Source organism: Sycon ciliatum, chromosome 6 (genome assembly GCF_964019385.1).
Source record: "Sycon ciliatum chromosome 6, ocSycCili1.1, whole genome shotgun sequence".
In the NCBI taxonomy this organism is placed as follows: Eukaryota; Metazoa; Porifera; class Calcarea; order Leucosolenida; family Sycettidae; genus Sycon; species Sycon ciliatum.
In genome coordinates, this window is record NC_088648.1 from 7,904,590 (window position 1) to 7,922,595 (window position 18,006).

An 18,006-nucleotide genomic window follows, 5' to 3' on the forward strand; every position below is an offset into this window, starting at 1 on the left:
TACCACTCTTTGCCCCAGGTACTCCATGAATCAATGACATACGCTGATCTGGGCTCTGAATTTCCATACGTTTCCGCTCAGCCACCCCTCCCCCCATGAGTAAATTGTTCTTCAGATGGCTGACCGCACCACACTAAAATACCTTCCGACGCCCCTGGTGTATGATTCTTGTCTCAGCAAAAAAAGAGAGAGAAGAAAAACGTGTGTTCTGTATTTTTTGTATTTCTTGTCCCCTGCAGGCTGCCGAGTGGAAGTCCGTTGATGCATTGTTCTGTCTCCATGGAGATGAGACCCTGCCGCATAGGTAAGCAGTGTCATTGACTGAAATAACTCCTGCTGCCCACATCATTGGGGTCTGAGGAGTCTGGTGGCGTTTATCCTGATGCCATCTGGCTGTGGTGTGAACCGGTTCAATTTCTCTCCTGCACTGGTCGGCATTGCCAATGCTTGTGTCTTTGGAAAGTGTCGTTATGTCTTTGGAAATATTGAGCAATAGAAGTAGAATGGTGCTGGAGCTGATAGCCAGTTTGTTGTAAAATGTCAGTACTGTCGGTCAGTTTTGTGCAATATTATCGCATGAGCTGATTGTTTAGTAACTGGTGGTGTTAGTGGACATTATACCATAATTTGTAGTTCCTTGGTCCTTTTCTTTACTATAAAGTAGAATTGAATTCATAATTGAGATGTGTGCTACTTTTGCCGGATAGGACAAGTACGGTATTTTCCCGAGTATCAGCCGCACTTTCTAAAAGCCAGTTATCCACCCCCTGAAAAGACGGTGATTAGCAGAGTAGATGTCCCGCATATCGTGACAAAAAATCTGGGTGCGGAGTATATCCTGCATTGCAACTTACACTCCGACAAAATACGGTCTGTGTGCAGGTGTATTTTTATTTATGCGCGCCTGTGTGGTTAGATGCGTATTTGGAGGCGAAATGGTATGTCTCTTGCTGCTGCTGCTGCTTTTGCTACTGGTGGTGATGCTGGTGCTTCTGCTGTTGCTGCTGCTACTGCTGCTGTTTCCATGTCTGTTTCTACCACTGAGCAGATTGGCCATCCTGTCCCATTTCCCGGAGACTATGGATCCTAAGGAGTACAAGTACTTGCTGCCGGAGCTCAGGTAATGCTAGCCGAGTGCAGTGCAGTGCAGATCAGGGAGGCATGCCACCGATACGGTGCCACTAGAACAGAAAGAAACCACGTGTGCTACACGATCATGTGTGTGAGTATGTGTGTGTGTGTGTGTGTGTGGGGGGGGGGGGGTACCTGTCAGTATGCATTGACATGTATGTGGGAAGGTCAGAGGTCCTATGCATATGGAAATCACTGCATGCCGTTTGGAGAGCTAAAAGCGGATTACAGCTGACGGAAATCAAGAATGTGCATTGTCTAAAAGACACTCTGGGTAGATCAATTAGGACTGCAATTATGTGGCCGGTTTTTCTTCACATGGCACGTCATTGCTACTGTTGCTTTGGCTGTTGCTCTTCTTCCTCTTGTGACAGTGAGCGCGGTGATGTGGTGGAGTTTATCGGCGAGGATCAGCGACCGCGGGACTGGGCTGAAGAGTTGCTTGAGCGGTAAGTGACGTGTGTGTGTGTGTGTGTGTGTTCGTGCGTGCGTGCGTGCATGCACGCATATGTGTCTGATCTTGTGGATGTGATTGTGTATCTGTGTGTTTGCAGCCTGTGCATGCCGGAGTATGTGGTGTGGTGTGTGCGTGTCTCAAAAAGAGAAAAAATGGAAAAATGGAAAAAATGGAAAATGAAAAATAGGGATTCACTGGCCAGAAAAAAGCCACTTCAATCATCTGTGTGGTGTAGACCAGGCTCAAATTAGTGGCGGTCAATTCATCAGCCTTGCAAGCTGTTGAATGGTGTAATCCCAGCACAAGTACTATGTCTAGCATCGCCTGTTCACTATCATCGCTTCAGAGATGGGCATGTGTAAGCGTAAATGAGTGTGCATGCATGCTTATTAGGGCTGAAACGATCATTCAATAACATCTAACGATCAACCAATATCATTAACGATCGATTTATTGGTTTTATCGATTCTTGTTGGCTCTACCCATGTACCTCGAACACCAGTTTAGGAAGAACTTCCATGATACCTTTGCTATGTTCGAAATTTGTGGCACCGCACTGTTGATATCTGAATCTTGCCATCACCATCTGGCAACTGCTCTTATCTCCAACCTCTCCAGGAAATGCACCAATAAGACAAAGTCTTCTCTTCCAATCTCTTTCAAAGCCATACATCAATTGTATTGCTCTTGAAAGTACATGATTGCACTCGTATTCACTATCGGATGAATTACAAGGGCTAGAATGCTATCACTGATATGCATGCATGAAAAATCGTTAGCACTCATTTTGAACACTAACGATTATCGATTACACTCTTAACGATCGATATGCGAGTAATCGGTATAATTGTTTCAGCCCTAATGCTTATGTATCTAATCTTGTGGATGCGTGCGTGGTTAGCATGCTGTGTGGGCTTGCCACTTCACTAACTAGGACGACAGTGCATAGAAAGCAGTAGCCAGTCCCACCCCACTTAGTATTAATTTTGTGTTTCACAACTGTCTAGTATTTGTGTTTCTGTGCAAGCATCCGTTGTGAATGATGGGTGTTCACTTTTTTGTTTTTGTTTTGTTGACGATTCATGAATTCTGAAACTCAATCTCCCTACTCGCTTTTGTTTTGTTCATGAGTAGTAGAGCAAGCGATCCTAACCAGGGCTGACGAGCATTATGTACAGTGAAACCTGTAACTAAAGGCCACCGTGACTGGCGACCAGCCTGGTACTAAAGACCACTTTGCCAGGCACGGACAGCCTCACATTCATTATTATGGTTGTGCAGTGCAAACCTCTAACTAAGGACCACCTGCCACTAAAGACCGCTTTCTCTGGCCCCAAGGGGTGGTCGTTAGTCACAGGTTTTACTGTAGGTCAATACAGTAGAATCTGCTACTACAGACCACTTCACCAGGCACGGTCGGTCTCACATTCATTATGGTTGTGCGGTGCAAACCTCTGACTAAGGACCACCTGCCACTAAAGACCGCTTTCTCTGGCCCCGGAAAGGGGTGGTCATTAGTCACAAGTGTTACTGTATTTGTGTTTCCCCGTTTCCAGGACGTACGGTGCTCACACTGACGCCGGAGAATTCCTCTACACGGACACGCCATCACTAGCTGCATTCCGGTTAGTTGTCATTTTCGGGGTTTTTTCTTCTTTCTTTCAGCAGATCAGTGCATGTAGCTGTAATGCCTGGTGTTGAGCTGTGGCGTTGGAAGCACGTGTTCTTTGCAGTGTGTTGTGCAGCTTCTCCATCTCACCACGATGATTGTGTTGTCCTGTTGCTTCTTAGTAGCAGTGGCGAGGTTTCCTGCAGCTTCATTCGCAGGAAGTAGTTTAGAGCAGACGCGTTTGATACTATTGCAGAGCGGACGGGAAAGCGCGGGCCTGCTCTTAACTACACTCGTACCTCGGTTATCCAGACCCGACGTTACGGGCACTTCGGCCTACCGGGCACCCTTTGGGCGAGATTCAGTGGAAATATTACTACTCTTTTGTCACGTTTGTGGAAAATAAAGACGTCGCATGCCATACCCATGGCCTTTCCACATCAAAATGTATGTGATTCGGAGTTACGGACATTTCAAAATTACAGGCAGTGCCCGGTCCCGGACCGCTCGGATAAACGAGGTATGAGTGTACTTCCGCTGTTACTTCTTTCAAACACACTTCTGTCTGTGTGAGTACAGTGGCTTATACTGTATAAGCAGAAATATTTGTCTGGAATTTACTTTCGTCGTTTTCGTCCAAGGAACTTTTGGACTAAATTATTTGCCGGACTAATATCGATTTGTCCCGCTTTTCAATAAATTCTTATGATCCATGGACGAAATTTACAACCGGACGAACTCCCTTTCTTTGGAGTTGGACGAAATTATTGACCGACGAAATGTTCTGCCTGTACTGTACTCCGGAGACTACGGCAGTTTTGCAGTGTGCCGTGCAGCGTCTTCATCGACTCGCTGTGTGTTGTCTTGTCGTTTCTTGTCAACGCTGTGTCTGTACAGTGGCAAGCTGACGTCCCCGGTGGTGACTCACTGGTACAAGCAGCGCGCCGTTCAGATCGAGTCACTGGCTGGTTTGGTGGAGAACAGTTTGAAACTGATCACACTGGGCACGGAGCGCAACGTCAAGGTGGGTCGATTTATATGACATTTTTTTGTTTGTGTGTTTGACACATTGGCAGCATCTTTGCATGCTATTGTATCAGTCTTTCTCCTAATGCAGTAAAACCTGTCAAAGAGACCACCCTGATAAGGCGACCTGTCCCAAAGGACCACTCTGATAAGGCGACCTGTCCCAAAGGACCACTCTGATAAGGCGACCTGTCCCAAAGGACCACTCTGATAAGGCGACCTGTCCCAAAGGACCACTCTGATAAGGCGACCTGTCCCAAAGGACCACTCTGATAAGGCGACCTGTCCCAAAGGACCACTCTGATAAGGCGACCTGTCCCAAAGGACCACTCTGATAAGGCGACCTGTCCCAAAGGACCACTCTGATAAGGCGACCTGTCCCAAAGGACCACTCTGATAAGGCGACCTGTCCCAAAGGACCACTCTGATAAGGCGACCTGTCCCAAAGGACCACTCTGATAAGGCGACCTGTCCCAAAGGACCACTCTGATAAGGCGACCTGTCCCAAAGGACCACTCTGATAAGGCGACCTGTCTCAAAGGACCACTCTGATAAGGCGACCTGTCCCAAAGGACCACTCTGATTTTTTATTTTTTATTTATTTTATACGAAAGTCCACTATATTCCCGAATATGTGTGTGTGTGTGTGTGTGTGCGTTCGTGTGTGTGCGTGTGTGTGTGTGTGTGTGTGTGTGTGTGTGTGTTTGGACTCTGTCCACAGGGCCTGGACGGTTTGCATGCCGATTTGCTCACGCTGGAGACGCTGGTGTATGAGGTAGGCAAACCTGGGGTGCGTAGCTGGTCGCCCTTTTAGGGGGTGCCCGGCCGCATATGTGTAGGATGGCTGATGCATGTCATTCATGGTTATTATGTGCATGCTGAACCTTGGTCGAAATTTTTAGGGGGGGGGGGGGGTGCACCTACCCCATGCGGGCTACACCCCTGCAAACAGTACGATATGTTGAGGCATGAACACGTGGTGCAGGTAAAGATCGCTCTAGCCTGTCGTATGACAAGATGGACGCATCATCTACGCTGGCTCCCGATCTAGTCAATCCCTGCCTGAATCGGTGACATGATGCCAGCCATCTTGCTTCCACCATGGGTACATGGAGCCCAGAATGTGCCACTTCTGGATTTTCTGCATGGGTGTCTGTCATGGCGAAATTCTTGGGTGCATCATTTTTGGTGCAGATATGCGGCGGGAAATTGCGTAGTGCGTACAACTGAGCTGCAGTTGTGCAGAAAGAGACCTGCTTGAATCCTGCGTGTACGCACTGCATCACTAAAGTGGTGTAATCACGGAATTTCGCCGTGACAGCAAGCCATCAGAGCTGCCCACTCTGGGTTTCATATGCTCTTGTTTGCACTGTGCACGTGCCATGAACAGTTTCTACACAGACACACGCTCATACCGAATGTTTGAAATAACTTTAAAATACAGTAACGATGGCATCGAAGCACCAGACGAGACCACACGACGCTTGCAAACACCAGCACGAACGGTTTGTCAGCAACACTCCAAGCTGCCAAGCTTGTTCGTTCCTTTTAAGATATTAGGGACCTTTCGCATTTGCTACGAAACGAATGCGAAACGAAAGTTTGATTCGGCTCGTAATCGTTTCGTTGAAAACAGATTTCAGGTTTCGCAAGTCGTCATGCAAATGTGCATGGCAACTACGAATGCGGCCGGTAGCTTGGCGTACGGGTGTTTACACGCACACGTGCATGGATCATGGAATCAAGGGAAAATGTGTACTTTGCAAAACATGTGTACCTATCCAAATAAATGTGTACCTGACGGATTCGGAGCGTGCCACGAATGAAGAGGCTTCCATTCGTGAAAACGAGTTCTCCGCAGGGACTCTGACGAATCCTCGAACCCAGGTGACGAATCAGCATTCGTTTCGTATCCGTACGCGGGGTGCGAAAGGTCCCTAATAATGGGAACTCATCAACTTTTCATGCTACACCTGCTCTCCTCTGATGCGTCATGTGGTCTTATTTGGTCGGAAAAAAAAGAGCCTACTACCGTAAAAATCCCGCCAGAGCGCCCCTACCTCCGCCACCCTTCGAGTAGGTCCAGGTGGGGATGGGCGGATGGGCGAGTCCTACTTGCCGCATTCAGTGCTACATGAACAAGTACTCACCCTATGAAAACTGTTCGTGCATCTCGTACACCGACCAAAGGTCAAGAGCCAGGAGTCGTACAGACCCGTCAAAACTCAGGGTTTGTGCGATCCCTGGTCAAAAGGGTGGGCACTGTTGCGTACATTTCCAACGGGGTTGAGCACGCGTCTGCAGTACAGTACGACACCACAGACTGTGACGGAGTCATACGAGGATACAATCAATCACTTCCCTGACAAGAAGTCAGGGAGGGGCGGATGGGAGAGACGGGGCGCTCTGGCGGGATTTTACTGTACAAGTATGAATAGACGGACGAAATGAAGATGGTACCATCAAAGTATTGCCAACAATATTGTCTGAACAGTGAGCTGCACAGCCTAACTATTGCTGTGTGTTGTGTGTGTGCTCTGTGTGTGCTCTGTGTGTGATGCTCCGTGTGTGATGCTCTGTGCGATGCTCTGTGTGATCTTGTATTTTACTAATGACAATATGTAGTGTGGACATGATGTGACCTTGAAGCGCCTGCTGTCCATGCCGCTGAGCGAACAGCTGGAGTTGATACTGTCGCGGGTAAGACGAAAACACGCGTGCAGGTGCATGTATGTACACTTTTACTTTATCCATAAATTATAATTATGGAGTTTCAAAAGTCCATAACCAGGAGTGTGCAGCAGTCATCACTTTTTTTATGGGCCGCATGTGTGCTGTGCTGCCTCCATTACATCATGCAGGTACCGTATTATCTCAAGCGCAGTCTCTTGTAGAAGCCCAGTCTCTATTGTAAGCGCACTCCAATAGGGCTTCCAAGACATACACGCGCAGTCTCCAGTATAAGCGCAGGGCTTATAATGGAGAACTGTATGGATCATGTCCATGCATGTTTGACGTCACACAGTATCACATAAACACATGCTGTGGTAATCGTCTGTGCTCCCCGAGATCTAAAGTTCAGACTCAGTGTACCAGAGAGCACAAAACTGCTGTGGTAATCGTCTGTGCTCCCCGAGATCTAAAGTTCAGACTCAGTGTACCAGAGAGCACAAAACTGCAGTCCCGGTACCTGCTGGGAAACTTTGTGCTACTGATATAATGAAAAATAGTAGGCAATGTACATGTACCATGTGGTTGAACAATTATAAGCCCAGTCTCTAATATAAGCCCAGGATCAGGACTGGTTGAAAAATATAAGCGCGGGGCTTATGATGGAGATCTTACGGTATATTTGCGTTGTGTGGAAAATCCAATGAATCAAGCTGAAACTGGTGTGCTGGTACCAGGGTTCTGGGCAGGAAAAAATTGTCGGGGCGGGGGAGGGATCAGGAGAAAACAAACAGTTCGCTAAATTTTTTTCATGTTCCACTATTGCCTTGTTATGCAAAATGCAACATACGGGCGGAGCGAGAACCCGGACGGGTCAATTTGTGGCTGTATTTTCTTTGTGTGAACTGAAAAAACCTCCCCCCCCCCTCCCCCTTTGGCTAGAACCCTGATTGTATGTTTGAGTGCACAATTAGAATAATGTACATGGCGTAGTGCAGGCAGGTTACATAATGAAGACAGTGCGTCGCATACTGATACATCAGCACAGTTGCTTACTGTTAATTAGGAACACTTGATAGTTCTCGTAGAACCCTACTTCAAGTGGCTATCAGTGTTATGTTTCATCTTTCCCCTAAAGATGTTTTATATCGCTGAAGTGCTTTGCTTCAGGTGAAGTCTTCTTGTTCAGAATGCTAAACAAAGTATTGTCTTTGTGTGCATGGTGTGTGCAGGCTCAGTCCGACGATAGTGCAATGTTCGTACGTGATGTTCGCTGCTGGGCAATGCCATTGCTAAAAAATGCTGAGAAACGTGGTGGCAGAGCCAGTGGTGCTGACCTGCTTGCAGACTACTTGCTGAAACGTGCCAAGGTGAGAAGAATTGGAAAAAAAGTATCTCTCCTTGTATGTATGTATGTATGTGTGTGTCTGTGTGTCTGTGTGTGTGTGTGTGTGTGTGTGTGTGTGTGTGTGTGCGCGTGTGCGCGTGTGCGTGTGTGTATGTGCATGTGTGTGTTTCAAAAAATTCTACTTGGTCCGTTTCATCGCAATTGTCGCTTATCTATCGCAACTAAGAACAGGAGTTTTTTTTACCGCTCTATAAAATTTCCAATACGAATAGTGAAGAAGCATGATACAGGATTTCTGTCCGCCACAAGAAATAAATTCAGCGATGGAATCTGATGAAGCAAGTCGAAGAAAGGAAGCAAGGTTACAAAAAATGTACAAAAGAAAACAGCGACGGAGCGCCTTCTTGCACTCACGCTTTAGTTTATCCGACTCTGGCTCTGTATCACTCGAGCTGATGCCACTTGAGCTGACATTCACTGGTGTGTATAGCTGCTGGCGTAGAGTACCGTATCTCTTTCTTTCTCCGCTTGGCGTATAGCAGCGATGGGAAAGGAACAGTCGCGGCTGTCACTTTGGCACTTGGAGGAACGTGGGCAGCGTGACCCGTCTGTCACTACAGTACTGTGTGTTCAACAATGTTTTTGAATCAGGCACACACATCCCTCACCAGACAGCTGTCATGCGCTCTGCTGGATACGCTGACCACGACTCTTGTACTGCCGCTGCCAGGTCGGACAATGTCTTCTTTGCCACCATCGATCTCGCCATCAGTTTGCAGGCTTGCAAAGAATACCAGGTCATTGCAGTTCAAACATTGCAGTTCAAACAACTCAGCTGGCTGGCCTGGCCGTGACTGTCACGCTCTCCAGGTCACGTCAGGATGTCGATTTCCCCTGCTACAGTTCCGGTCTTTGAGCTGCGCTTGGCTTTTCGCTGCAGTGAATGTGTGCATTCATTCACTGCAGTGCATTCACTGCAGCGAAAAGTTTCCCACTTTCCCATCAAAATTGTATGAATCGCGATGCCACTGGCGCTAGTCGCGATGGTTTTTTTCTTTCTGGTCTCCTTTGATCTTGCCATCACAACCTCCCAAACGAATGTGAGTTAGATATCGAGATCGGACTGGGTTTTACCTGTCAAAAGGTGCGTGGGAGATAAGCGACAATTGCGATGAAACGGACCAAGTAAATTCATGAGTGTACACGCACATGGATCTGTTTTTCTCTATGTTTTCGTGAACACGATTATGTGCAAGTGAGAGATCATCCATACTTTCCAATCGTGTTTGTTATGCTTTGTAGGATGATCTTCGCTTGCCACTGGCTGTGTTCGAGGCGTCCGTTGGGGTAAGAGTGTGGGTCGGCGACAACTCCCACTATGTATCTGTCCCTTCTTCTCTCTCTTTGTTTGCCACGGCGACCCCGTGTGCTGTCTGTGACTTTGAGCCTCATTTCACTGTACTACTTTTTTCTCTTTTACGTTTACTTTATACCAGGCGCGGGCCATCCCCTGTACATACGTGCCACCATTTTTCTTTGTTTCAATAAATGGTACATTCTAAAAAACTAAAAAAACTAAAGAAAACTATGTGTCTGTCTGAAGTAAAGGGTGCAGTCTAGTTCAATATACACAGATGCATGTACCTTGTTCCCCTCCAACTTCTCCCAGTGTTGCCCAATCCTAGCTGCACGCTGTCTGCATGTTGCACTTTGATTCTGAGGCATTCACCCCTTTCCCCGCTAGCCATTCACTTGCAACACAGTGAAACTCACGTAGTACATACATACTCTCTTGAGATCTGGAGACATGCATACTCTTGCTTAGTACGGACATTGTCCGAAGCACAGGGTGTATTCGTACATACAGTCAACTTCGCTTATAACGACAATCGGCGGGGCATCAGAAAAGTGTCGTTATTCACAAAGTGTCGTTATACCCGAAGTCTCATTGTATGTATTACAGTTGGATGGGACTTTGCTCTGGGCATGGAAATTCTGTCGTTATTCGCGAATTGTCGTTATATGCGCAGTCGTTATTAGCGAAGTTGACTGTACTGACGTTTGTTGTTATAAGAAGTATCTCAGATACTATGTACACTTTGCTGCTACCCATGTCAGTACATCTTATCACACATGCATTGTACTGGATACTGGTATAGTAAAACCTGTAACTAAAGACCGCCGTGACTAGCGACCAGCCTGGTACTACAGTAAAACCTGTAACTAAAGACCACCGTGACTAGCGACCAGCCTGGTACTACAGTAAAACCTGTAACTAAAGACCACCGTGACTAGCGACCAGCCTGGTACTACAGTAAAACCTGTAACTAAAGACCACCGTGACTAGCGACCAGCCTGGTACTACAGTAAAACCCGTAACTAAAGACCACCGTGACTAGCGACCAGCCTGGTACTACAGTAAAACCTGTAACTAAAGACCACCGTGACTAGCGACCAGCCTGGTACTACAGTAAAACCTGTGACTAAAGACCACCGTGACTAGCGACCAGCCTGGTACTACAGTAAAACCTGTAACTAAAGACCACCGTGACTAGCGACCAGCCTGGTACTACAGTAAAACCTGTGACTAAAGACCACCGTGACTAGCGACCAGCCTGGTACTACAGTAAAACCTGTGACTAAAGACCACCGTGACTAGCGACCAGCCTGGTACTACAGTAAAACCTGTGACTAAAGACCACCGTGACTAGCGACCAGCCTGGTACTACAGTAAAACCTGTAACTAAAGACCACCGTGACTAGCGACCAGCCTGGTACTACAGTAAAACCTGTAACTAAAGACCACCGTGACTAGCGACCAGCCTGGTACTACAGTAAAACCTGTAACTAAAGACCACCGTCACTAGCGACCAGCCTGGTACTACAGTAAAACCTGTAACTAAAGACCACCGTGACTAGCGACCAGCCTGGTACTACAGTAAAACCTGTAACTAAAGACCACCGTGACTAGCGACCAGCCTGGTACTACAGTAAAACCTGTAAGTAAAGACCACCGTGACTAGCGACCAGCCTGGTACTACAGTAAAACCTGTAACTAAAGACCACCGTGACTAGCGACCAGCCTGGTACTACAGTAAAACCTGTAACTAAAGACCACCGTGACTAGCGACCAGCCTGGTACTACAGTAAAACCTGTAACTAAAGACCACCGTGACTAGCGACCAGCCTGGTACTACAGTAAAACCTGTAACTAAAGACCACCGTGACTAGCGACCAGCCTGGTACTACAGTAAAACCTGTGACTAAAGACCACCGTGACTAGCGACCAGCCTGGTACTACAGTAAAACCTGTAACTAAAGACCACCGTGACTAGCGACCAGCCTGGTACTACAGTAAAACCTGTAACTAAAGACCACCGTGACTAGCGACCAGCCTGGTACTACAGTAAAACCTGTAACTAAAGACCACCGTGACTAGCGACCAGCCTGGTACTACAGTAAAACCTGTAACTAAAGACCACCGTGACTAGCGACCAGCCTGGTACTACAGTAAAACCTGTAACTAAAGACCACCGTGACTAGCGACCAGCCTGGTACTACAGTAAAACCTGTAACTAAAGACCACCGTGACTAGCGACCAGCCTGGTACTACAGTAAAACCTGTAACTAAAGACCACCGTGACTAGCGACCAGCCTGGTACTACAGTAAAACCTGTAACTAAAGACCACCGTGACTAGCGACCAGCCTGGTACTACAGTAAAACCTGTAACTAAAGACCACCGTGACTAGCGACCAGCCTGGTACTACAGTAAAACCTGTAACTAAAGACCACCGTGACTAGCGACCAGCCTGGTACTACAGTAAAACCTGTAACTAAAGACCACCGTGACTAGCGACCAGCCTGGTACTACAGTAAAACCTGTAACTAAAGACCACCGTGACTAGCGACCAGCCTGCTACTATAGTAAAACTTGTAACTAAAGACCACCGTGACTAGCGACCAGCCTGGTACTACAGACCACTTCGCCAGGCACGGATGGTCTCACACTCATATAATGGTTGTGCGGTGCAAACCTCTGACTAAGGACCACCTGCCACTAAAGACCGCGTTCTCTGGCCCCAAGGGGTGGTCGTTAGTCACAAGTTTTACTGTAGATCAATACAGGAAAACCTGTCAAGGTGACCACTCGGATAAGGCAACCACCTTTCCAAGAAGACCACTGAAACCATGCAGGAGCAAGGGATGCTATTTCCAGTCAAATGACCCTGGATAAAGAGACCACCTGGTAACAGAGACCACATTTTAAAGGTCCCTTGAGTGGTTGTCTTAGACAGGTTTCACTGTACTAAATACGGTTGGTGTAGTGCTCGCAGAGTTCTCTCCATGCCCTGATCCAGTGCTTGTTCACGCTGCTGCTGTTGTTGTTGAATTCTGTCTTGTCTGCAGAGCAAGCCGATCATCGACGACAAAGCCAATCTTGTGCGCATCGCACTCAGCTGCATCTACGCCTGTGAAAGGTAGGTGTCGTGTTTTCCGGAGTATAAGCCGCACTTTAAACGCCAGTAGTTCACCCCCAAAAGGTCTGTGTGGCTTCTACTACTGTGCCTGTGGTCAAATTAATTGTAATGAACAGGGTGAATATTCATGGTTTGCGGGAAAGATGCGAAAATAGGGTAAACGTCTGTATTTCGTTACACAAGAGAGATTGGAAGCGTTGTCACAGCTCTGAGTTTCACGTATTACTACGATCATCAGGCAAAGGTGTATTTCGTTATAAATAATCTGGTTGCAGCTTATGCTCCAGTGCAGCTTATCCTCCAGTGCGGCTTATCCTCCAGTGCGGCCTATGCTCCGCAAAATACGGCAGGTAGCTAAAGTGGCAGCAGCCGAAATCCATCCCCAGCTTGGTGTGCTTGCATGATCGCCAAACTGCAGCACATGCTGGCTAACTATCGAAATAGAGACCCGCTAGAAACGGCGCTGCAGTCGAGCACGAAAACCAGCGGTCGGATTTCAGTTGCCACCAGTGTAGAAAAAAGAACCCAACTTCCCAGGTTGGCAATGAGAATGCTATTCGCAAAAGCCGGAATTTGCACCGAGCCTATCTTTTCACAACACACATAAAATACACTGCTGCATGGTATTTTTTATGATTGTCCTGCTGACAGTCATGACATCTTATTACTTCCCATGCTGTTAATATTTGATCATATTAATCTATCATACTATTTTATTTTTCATCGTAGCCTAGGAGCTGTGGCATCATTTATGATCCACAGCAAGAAGGCAGCAATGCCTGTACCTATGGTGAAGTAAAATAAAGGTAACATAACATGTACGATCCACAGAGGGTGGTGGCATTCCTACGTATGCGGAGAGCTCGGCCTCCAGCAGAGTCTCACGTGAACCGTCGTTTTTTTAATTTTTTCCCTTCTTCTTTGAATTGATCTCCAGGTGTTCTCCGTGCTGATCGTTTGCCTGTGTTTTCTGTTGTGCCGTGGTCTGCAGTGAAGATCAGCTCAGCCTGTCGGATGCTATTGTACGCTGCTTGCCGTCATCCAAGTCAAGGTATGTCGAGAAGGAGTGGAACTACCATAGATCATGTGACGCTGGGCGTCTGTTGTGACAAAGTGGATACACTTTGTTGTGTGTCCACTACGTAGTCGCTTTGAAATTCTCCACCGCGGTGGCCAATTATACAGTCAGCTTTGCGTATAACGACACTCGGCGGGGAATCAGAAAAGTGTCCTTATACCCGAAGTCTCATTATATGTATTACAGTTAGATGGGACTTTGTTCTGGGCATGGAAATTCTGTTGTTATTCGCGAATTGTTGTTATATCCGCAGTCGTTATTACTAACTTATTAGCGAAGTTGACTGTATATGGAATCACGTTCGGGTGCATAATGGAATTCTGTCAGCCAGTAGTGGGCGCACACAGACTACCATCGGACTACTGTACTGTCTTTGTGCTATGGTGTGAGATGTCTTGTACTTGAGAGCCTGTCATGTAGCGTACCGTACCGATGACAAGACATGCGGTTATTACATGCACGCCAGCGCATCCAGCAGAATGGCGGTGGGCGGTTGCAGCAAACTTCCCAGTGCAGTTCCCATCTAGGACTTCGCTCACTGTTTTGACAACAACTGTACAGGCAGAACATTTCCTCGGTCAATAATTTCGTCCAACTCCAAAGAAAGGAAGTTCGTCTGGTTGTAAATTCCGTGCATGGATCATAAGAGTGTATTGAAAAGCTGGACAAGTCGGCATTAATCCGTCATTTAATTTAGTCCAAAACCTCCTTGGACGAAAAAGACGAAATTAAATTCCAGACGAATATTTCTACTTGTACTGTATACAAATTTTCTTTGCCAGTTTCACCAGTCTACGCCGCTCCTTCACTATCAGATGTTACGTCGAAGGTGCACCATTATTTCGGTAGTTTGATGGTCGTGTGTTTCCTCGTTCCTATGTGTTTGCAGCACTGCAAAGCAGCACCGAGATCTTCTGCAGCAAGTCGACAAGCTTGAGGAACATCTGGCGTAAGTTGACACCCAGTTCTCTTCACACAAACAAGGAACATTGAAAAATCCCAATACATGTACCGTATTTCCCCGATTGTAAGTCGCGCCTTTTTACACTGAACTTCAAGGGCAAAGAATGGGATGCGACTTACAATCGAAAGTGACTTCTTACTTATGTGAATAATGCATTGAGACGATTTGGTTTGGACGTGAGAATGGGCTGCGACTTATAATCGGGGAAAGACATGTACTTACATAGAAGGCTAAATAAAGTTGTCTTGCTATAACTCTGAGTTTCACGCAAAAAAAGAAGATCTTCAGACAGCCCTTATTCTTGGCCTTTGCGACAACGTAATCGCCAGGCTCTTTGCCCTGTGCAAAAGCGTAACCGGCAGACTCTTGGCCCAGTACGAACTTAGAGGTTGTGTGATTGCGTCTTCATTTGAGATGCTGTTGTGTTGAGTGGCATCACATACAGGGATTTTTAACTCCTAACATGTATCGGATTGATTTGCTACTGCTAGCGCCTGTGCTGTTTTACTTGCTCCCAGAAATCTCCTTGCACGGCTAAACGTCATGTTCGCTGTTGGTGTGTATGAGGGGGCTGTCTGTGTGCGCATGTGCGTGCGTGCGTGCTTGTGTGTTTGTGCTTATGTGATATTATGCAGCGCGGCTGAGGTGATCTGCAGCTATGACGTCAAGGTGTCGATTCGCACTATCAACAATGTTCAGGTGTGTACTCTAGTGTGCGAGTGTGCGTGCGAGTGCGTATGCGAGTGCGTGTGGGTGCTGCTTGCATGCAGATAGCGGCTGCGAGAGTACGTCATCATGTTTGCTATCCAGTGCTTGCGCAGGACTGTAATATAGCAGTCTATACACATGTATGTTGTGTATGAAGTTTAAGCAACTGTGGGGCGGTTTAGACCGATATCCGGGACCGGCGGTCTCTTGGACAAATGTTACTGTACATTCAGCCTTGCCGATAGCGACCACTCTAGAATGACAACACTTTTCTCCACCCAGATCGAGGGTCGTTATTCGCAATGCTGACTGCACCAAAATATCACGCCGCCGACTCATTCTGGTTTCACAGATCATTTTTTGTACATGGTGTTCTCATATGTGCGCTGCTCCCCTTCGTGCATGTTTTATTTCCAGAGCGACGCCGCTGAAGTGGAGAAAGTGTTGATGAAGCTGGCGCGGCATGTTGCCAGGAGGTATGTACATATATTGTATTTATAGCGAAAGAAAAAAGACCAAAAAACTACAAGTTACGCTATGTTGTCCACTAGCACCACCAGTTACTAAACAATCAGCTCATGCGATAACATTGCACGGCACTGACCGACGGTACTGACGTTCTACAACTAACTGGCTATCAGCTCCAGCACATCTTGGATGCACACTCCAACAGCCTTCCAACTTGGAAGGTTCTAAGTTATTATGTTAACATAGGAGGGGAAGGTGAACGCAACCAAGACAAGCACGAGCTGTATCTGGTAGTTCCTTGGTCTTTTTTCTTTTCTATCAATTTATCCTTGGCTCTCCATCCGAGTCCATTATTGTATTTGTATTGCATTTTGTATGTATTTAGATTGGCAACCAAAACAGGCAGGCAAATGGCCTAATGACTATGGCACCACTGTGGCACCTAGAGTTCCCAGTGAACAGGCAGCAACCTGTTGGGGGGGGGGGGGGGGGGACTCCCCAAGTAAAACAAATAAAACTACTAAAAACGATTCGCCCACTACCAATACTAGGGAAGCGAATGAAGAGGAGATGACGAAACAGAAGTACATGGGATGTATGGCCATGTAGTGCCAGGGCATGTTTCATCTCCGCAGCATTGTTACGAGTGCAGTTGCGTGTCAGTTATCCGACACCCTCCGGACCGGACACTGTTGGATACTGTAAACCGCCCAATGTTTGCGTCACTAAATTCTCGCTATCTCTCAGAACCAGCGAGTTTACGATGGCAAATGTTCGCGGAGCACTGTGGCAACACACATATACACCCACTGTTGAAGTTTGATTTGACGATGGTTAAAACAATTTAGTTATGCTCTTGCAATTTCAAATTTGGACTTCACGGAGAATTTCAAAGTTTTTAGGAAATTAGAGGCCACATGCCGCATACTGCTCTTTTCTCTCTGATGATTTTTTTCTTTCTTTCACAACTGGCTTGCAAGTGTTGAGTTTCGGAGAGAAAAGAGCAGCACGTGGCATGTGGCCTCTAATTTCCTAAAACTTTGTTATGCTCTTCTTTCAAAATTAGCAAACATTAATACGTCGCAAACATTGTGCAGTCTACAGTAAATAAATACTCCAGATCGAAATTTTAAAAAATCATCAGCAAATTGTATTCGTAAATGAGAAATATTCATTGGTTTGAGGGAAAGATGCAAACGGGTAAAGTCTGAAGAAAAAATTGATTAACACCACCTGGACTCGAACCCCTTCTTTCCTTCTTTCCTTCCATCCATCTTTCCTTCGTTCATTCCTTCCTCCGTTCGTTCGTTCCTTCATTCATTCATTCACTCATTCCTTCCTTCCTTTCTCTCTCTCTCTCTCTCATTCCGTCGATTGCTTATGCAGTTTTCATTTTTTTGCTATGTGTATCCTGACAACTCTTCTCTTGCAGATCGTGTATGGAGTACTCTGAGTATAGAGCACTGATCGATGATATCCTCAGGCTGCAGTGTGGTGTCTTCAGTGCAGTGACCGAGTACCGTTGCTACGAGGTGAGAATGACCGGGAAGCACTGTCCAGCGAGCGCCTGGCCTTGTATGTGTGTATGTGTATTTGTGTGTGTGTGTGTGGGGGGGGGGGGGTATGTGTGTGTGTGTGTGTGTGTGCGTGCGTGCGTGTGTGTGCGTGCGTGTGTGCCTCTGTGTGTGTGTGTGGGGGGGGGGGGCTGTGTGTGTGTGTGTGTGTGTGTGTGCCTGTGCACGTGCGTGTGTGCCTCTGTGTGTGTATGTGTGTGTGTGTGCGCGCGCGCGCGTGTGTGTTTTTTTGTGTGCGTACTTGCATGCATGCTCGATCTTCTCCTGCCCACCCTTTCCGGAAATTGTATTCATTCTGCGTGCTCACGCTTTTTCTCCTCTGTTCAGATCGTAGCGCGTGCACTGCTTGCGTCTGGCAAGCAAGCTCACCTGGTTCTTGCCGACGGTCTGCTGTCAGGCAGTGATCAGCCGATGGTGACCACCATTCGCCCGGCGTCCGCTACGGGTGTGGGCGGTGGCCGCACGCCTTCCTCCGGATCTCCGAGTCTCAGTA

The 18,006-nt window shown here is 47.1% G+C and overlaps 1 protein-coding gene across 2 annotated transcripts in view; it reads left to right on the top strand.

Annotated features, from left to right (window-relative positions):
* Positions 1-18,006, top strand: part of LOC135819270 (NBAS subunit of NRZ tethering complex-like) — an 88,820-nt gene that overhangs the window by 28,583 nt on the left and 42,231 nt on the right. For both annotated transcript variants that reach the window (XR_010553885.1, XM_065332444.1), the window contains exons 26-41: positions 240-304; positions 1,049-1,120; positions 1,506-1,580; positions 3,145-3,213; positions 4,095-4,221; positions 4,945-4,998; positions 6,849-6,923; positions 8,126-8,263; positions 9,544-9,588; positions 12,651-12,721; positions 13,713-13,772; positions 14,689-14,748; positions 15,399-15,462; positions 15,889-15,947; positions 17,372-17,471; positions 17,841-18,003. Coding sequence is in view for 1 of the 2 variants with exons in the window: in XM_065332444.1 (XP_065188516.1) it covers positions 240-304; positions 1,049-1,120; positions 1,506-1,580; positions 3,145-3,213; positions 4,095-4,221; positions 4,945-4,998; positions 6,849-6,923; positions 8,126-8,263; positions 9,544-9,588; positions 12,651-12,721; positions 13,713-13,772; positions 14,689-14,748; positions 15,399-15,462; positions 15,889-15,947; positions 17,372-17,471; positions 17,841-18,003 (1,297 nt within the window). In the remaining variant the exon portion in view is untranslated. The remainder of the gene's footprint in view (positions 1-239; positions 305-1,048; positions 1,121-1,505; positions 1,581-3,144; positions 3,214-4,094; positions 4,222-4,944; positions 4,999-6,848; positions 6,924-8,125; positions 8,264-9,543; positions 9,589-12,650; positions 12,722-13,712; positions 13,773-14,688; positions 14,749-15,398; positions 15,463-15,888; positions 15,948-17,371; positions 17,472-17,840; positions 18,004-18,006) is intronic.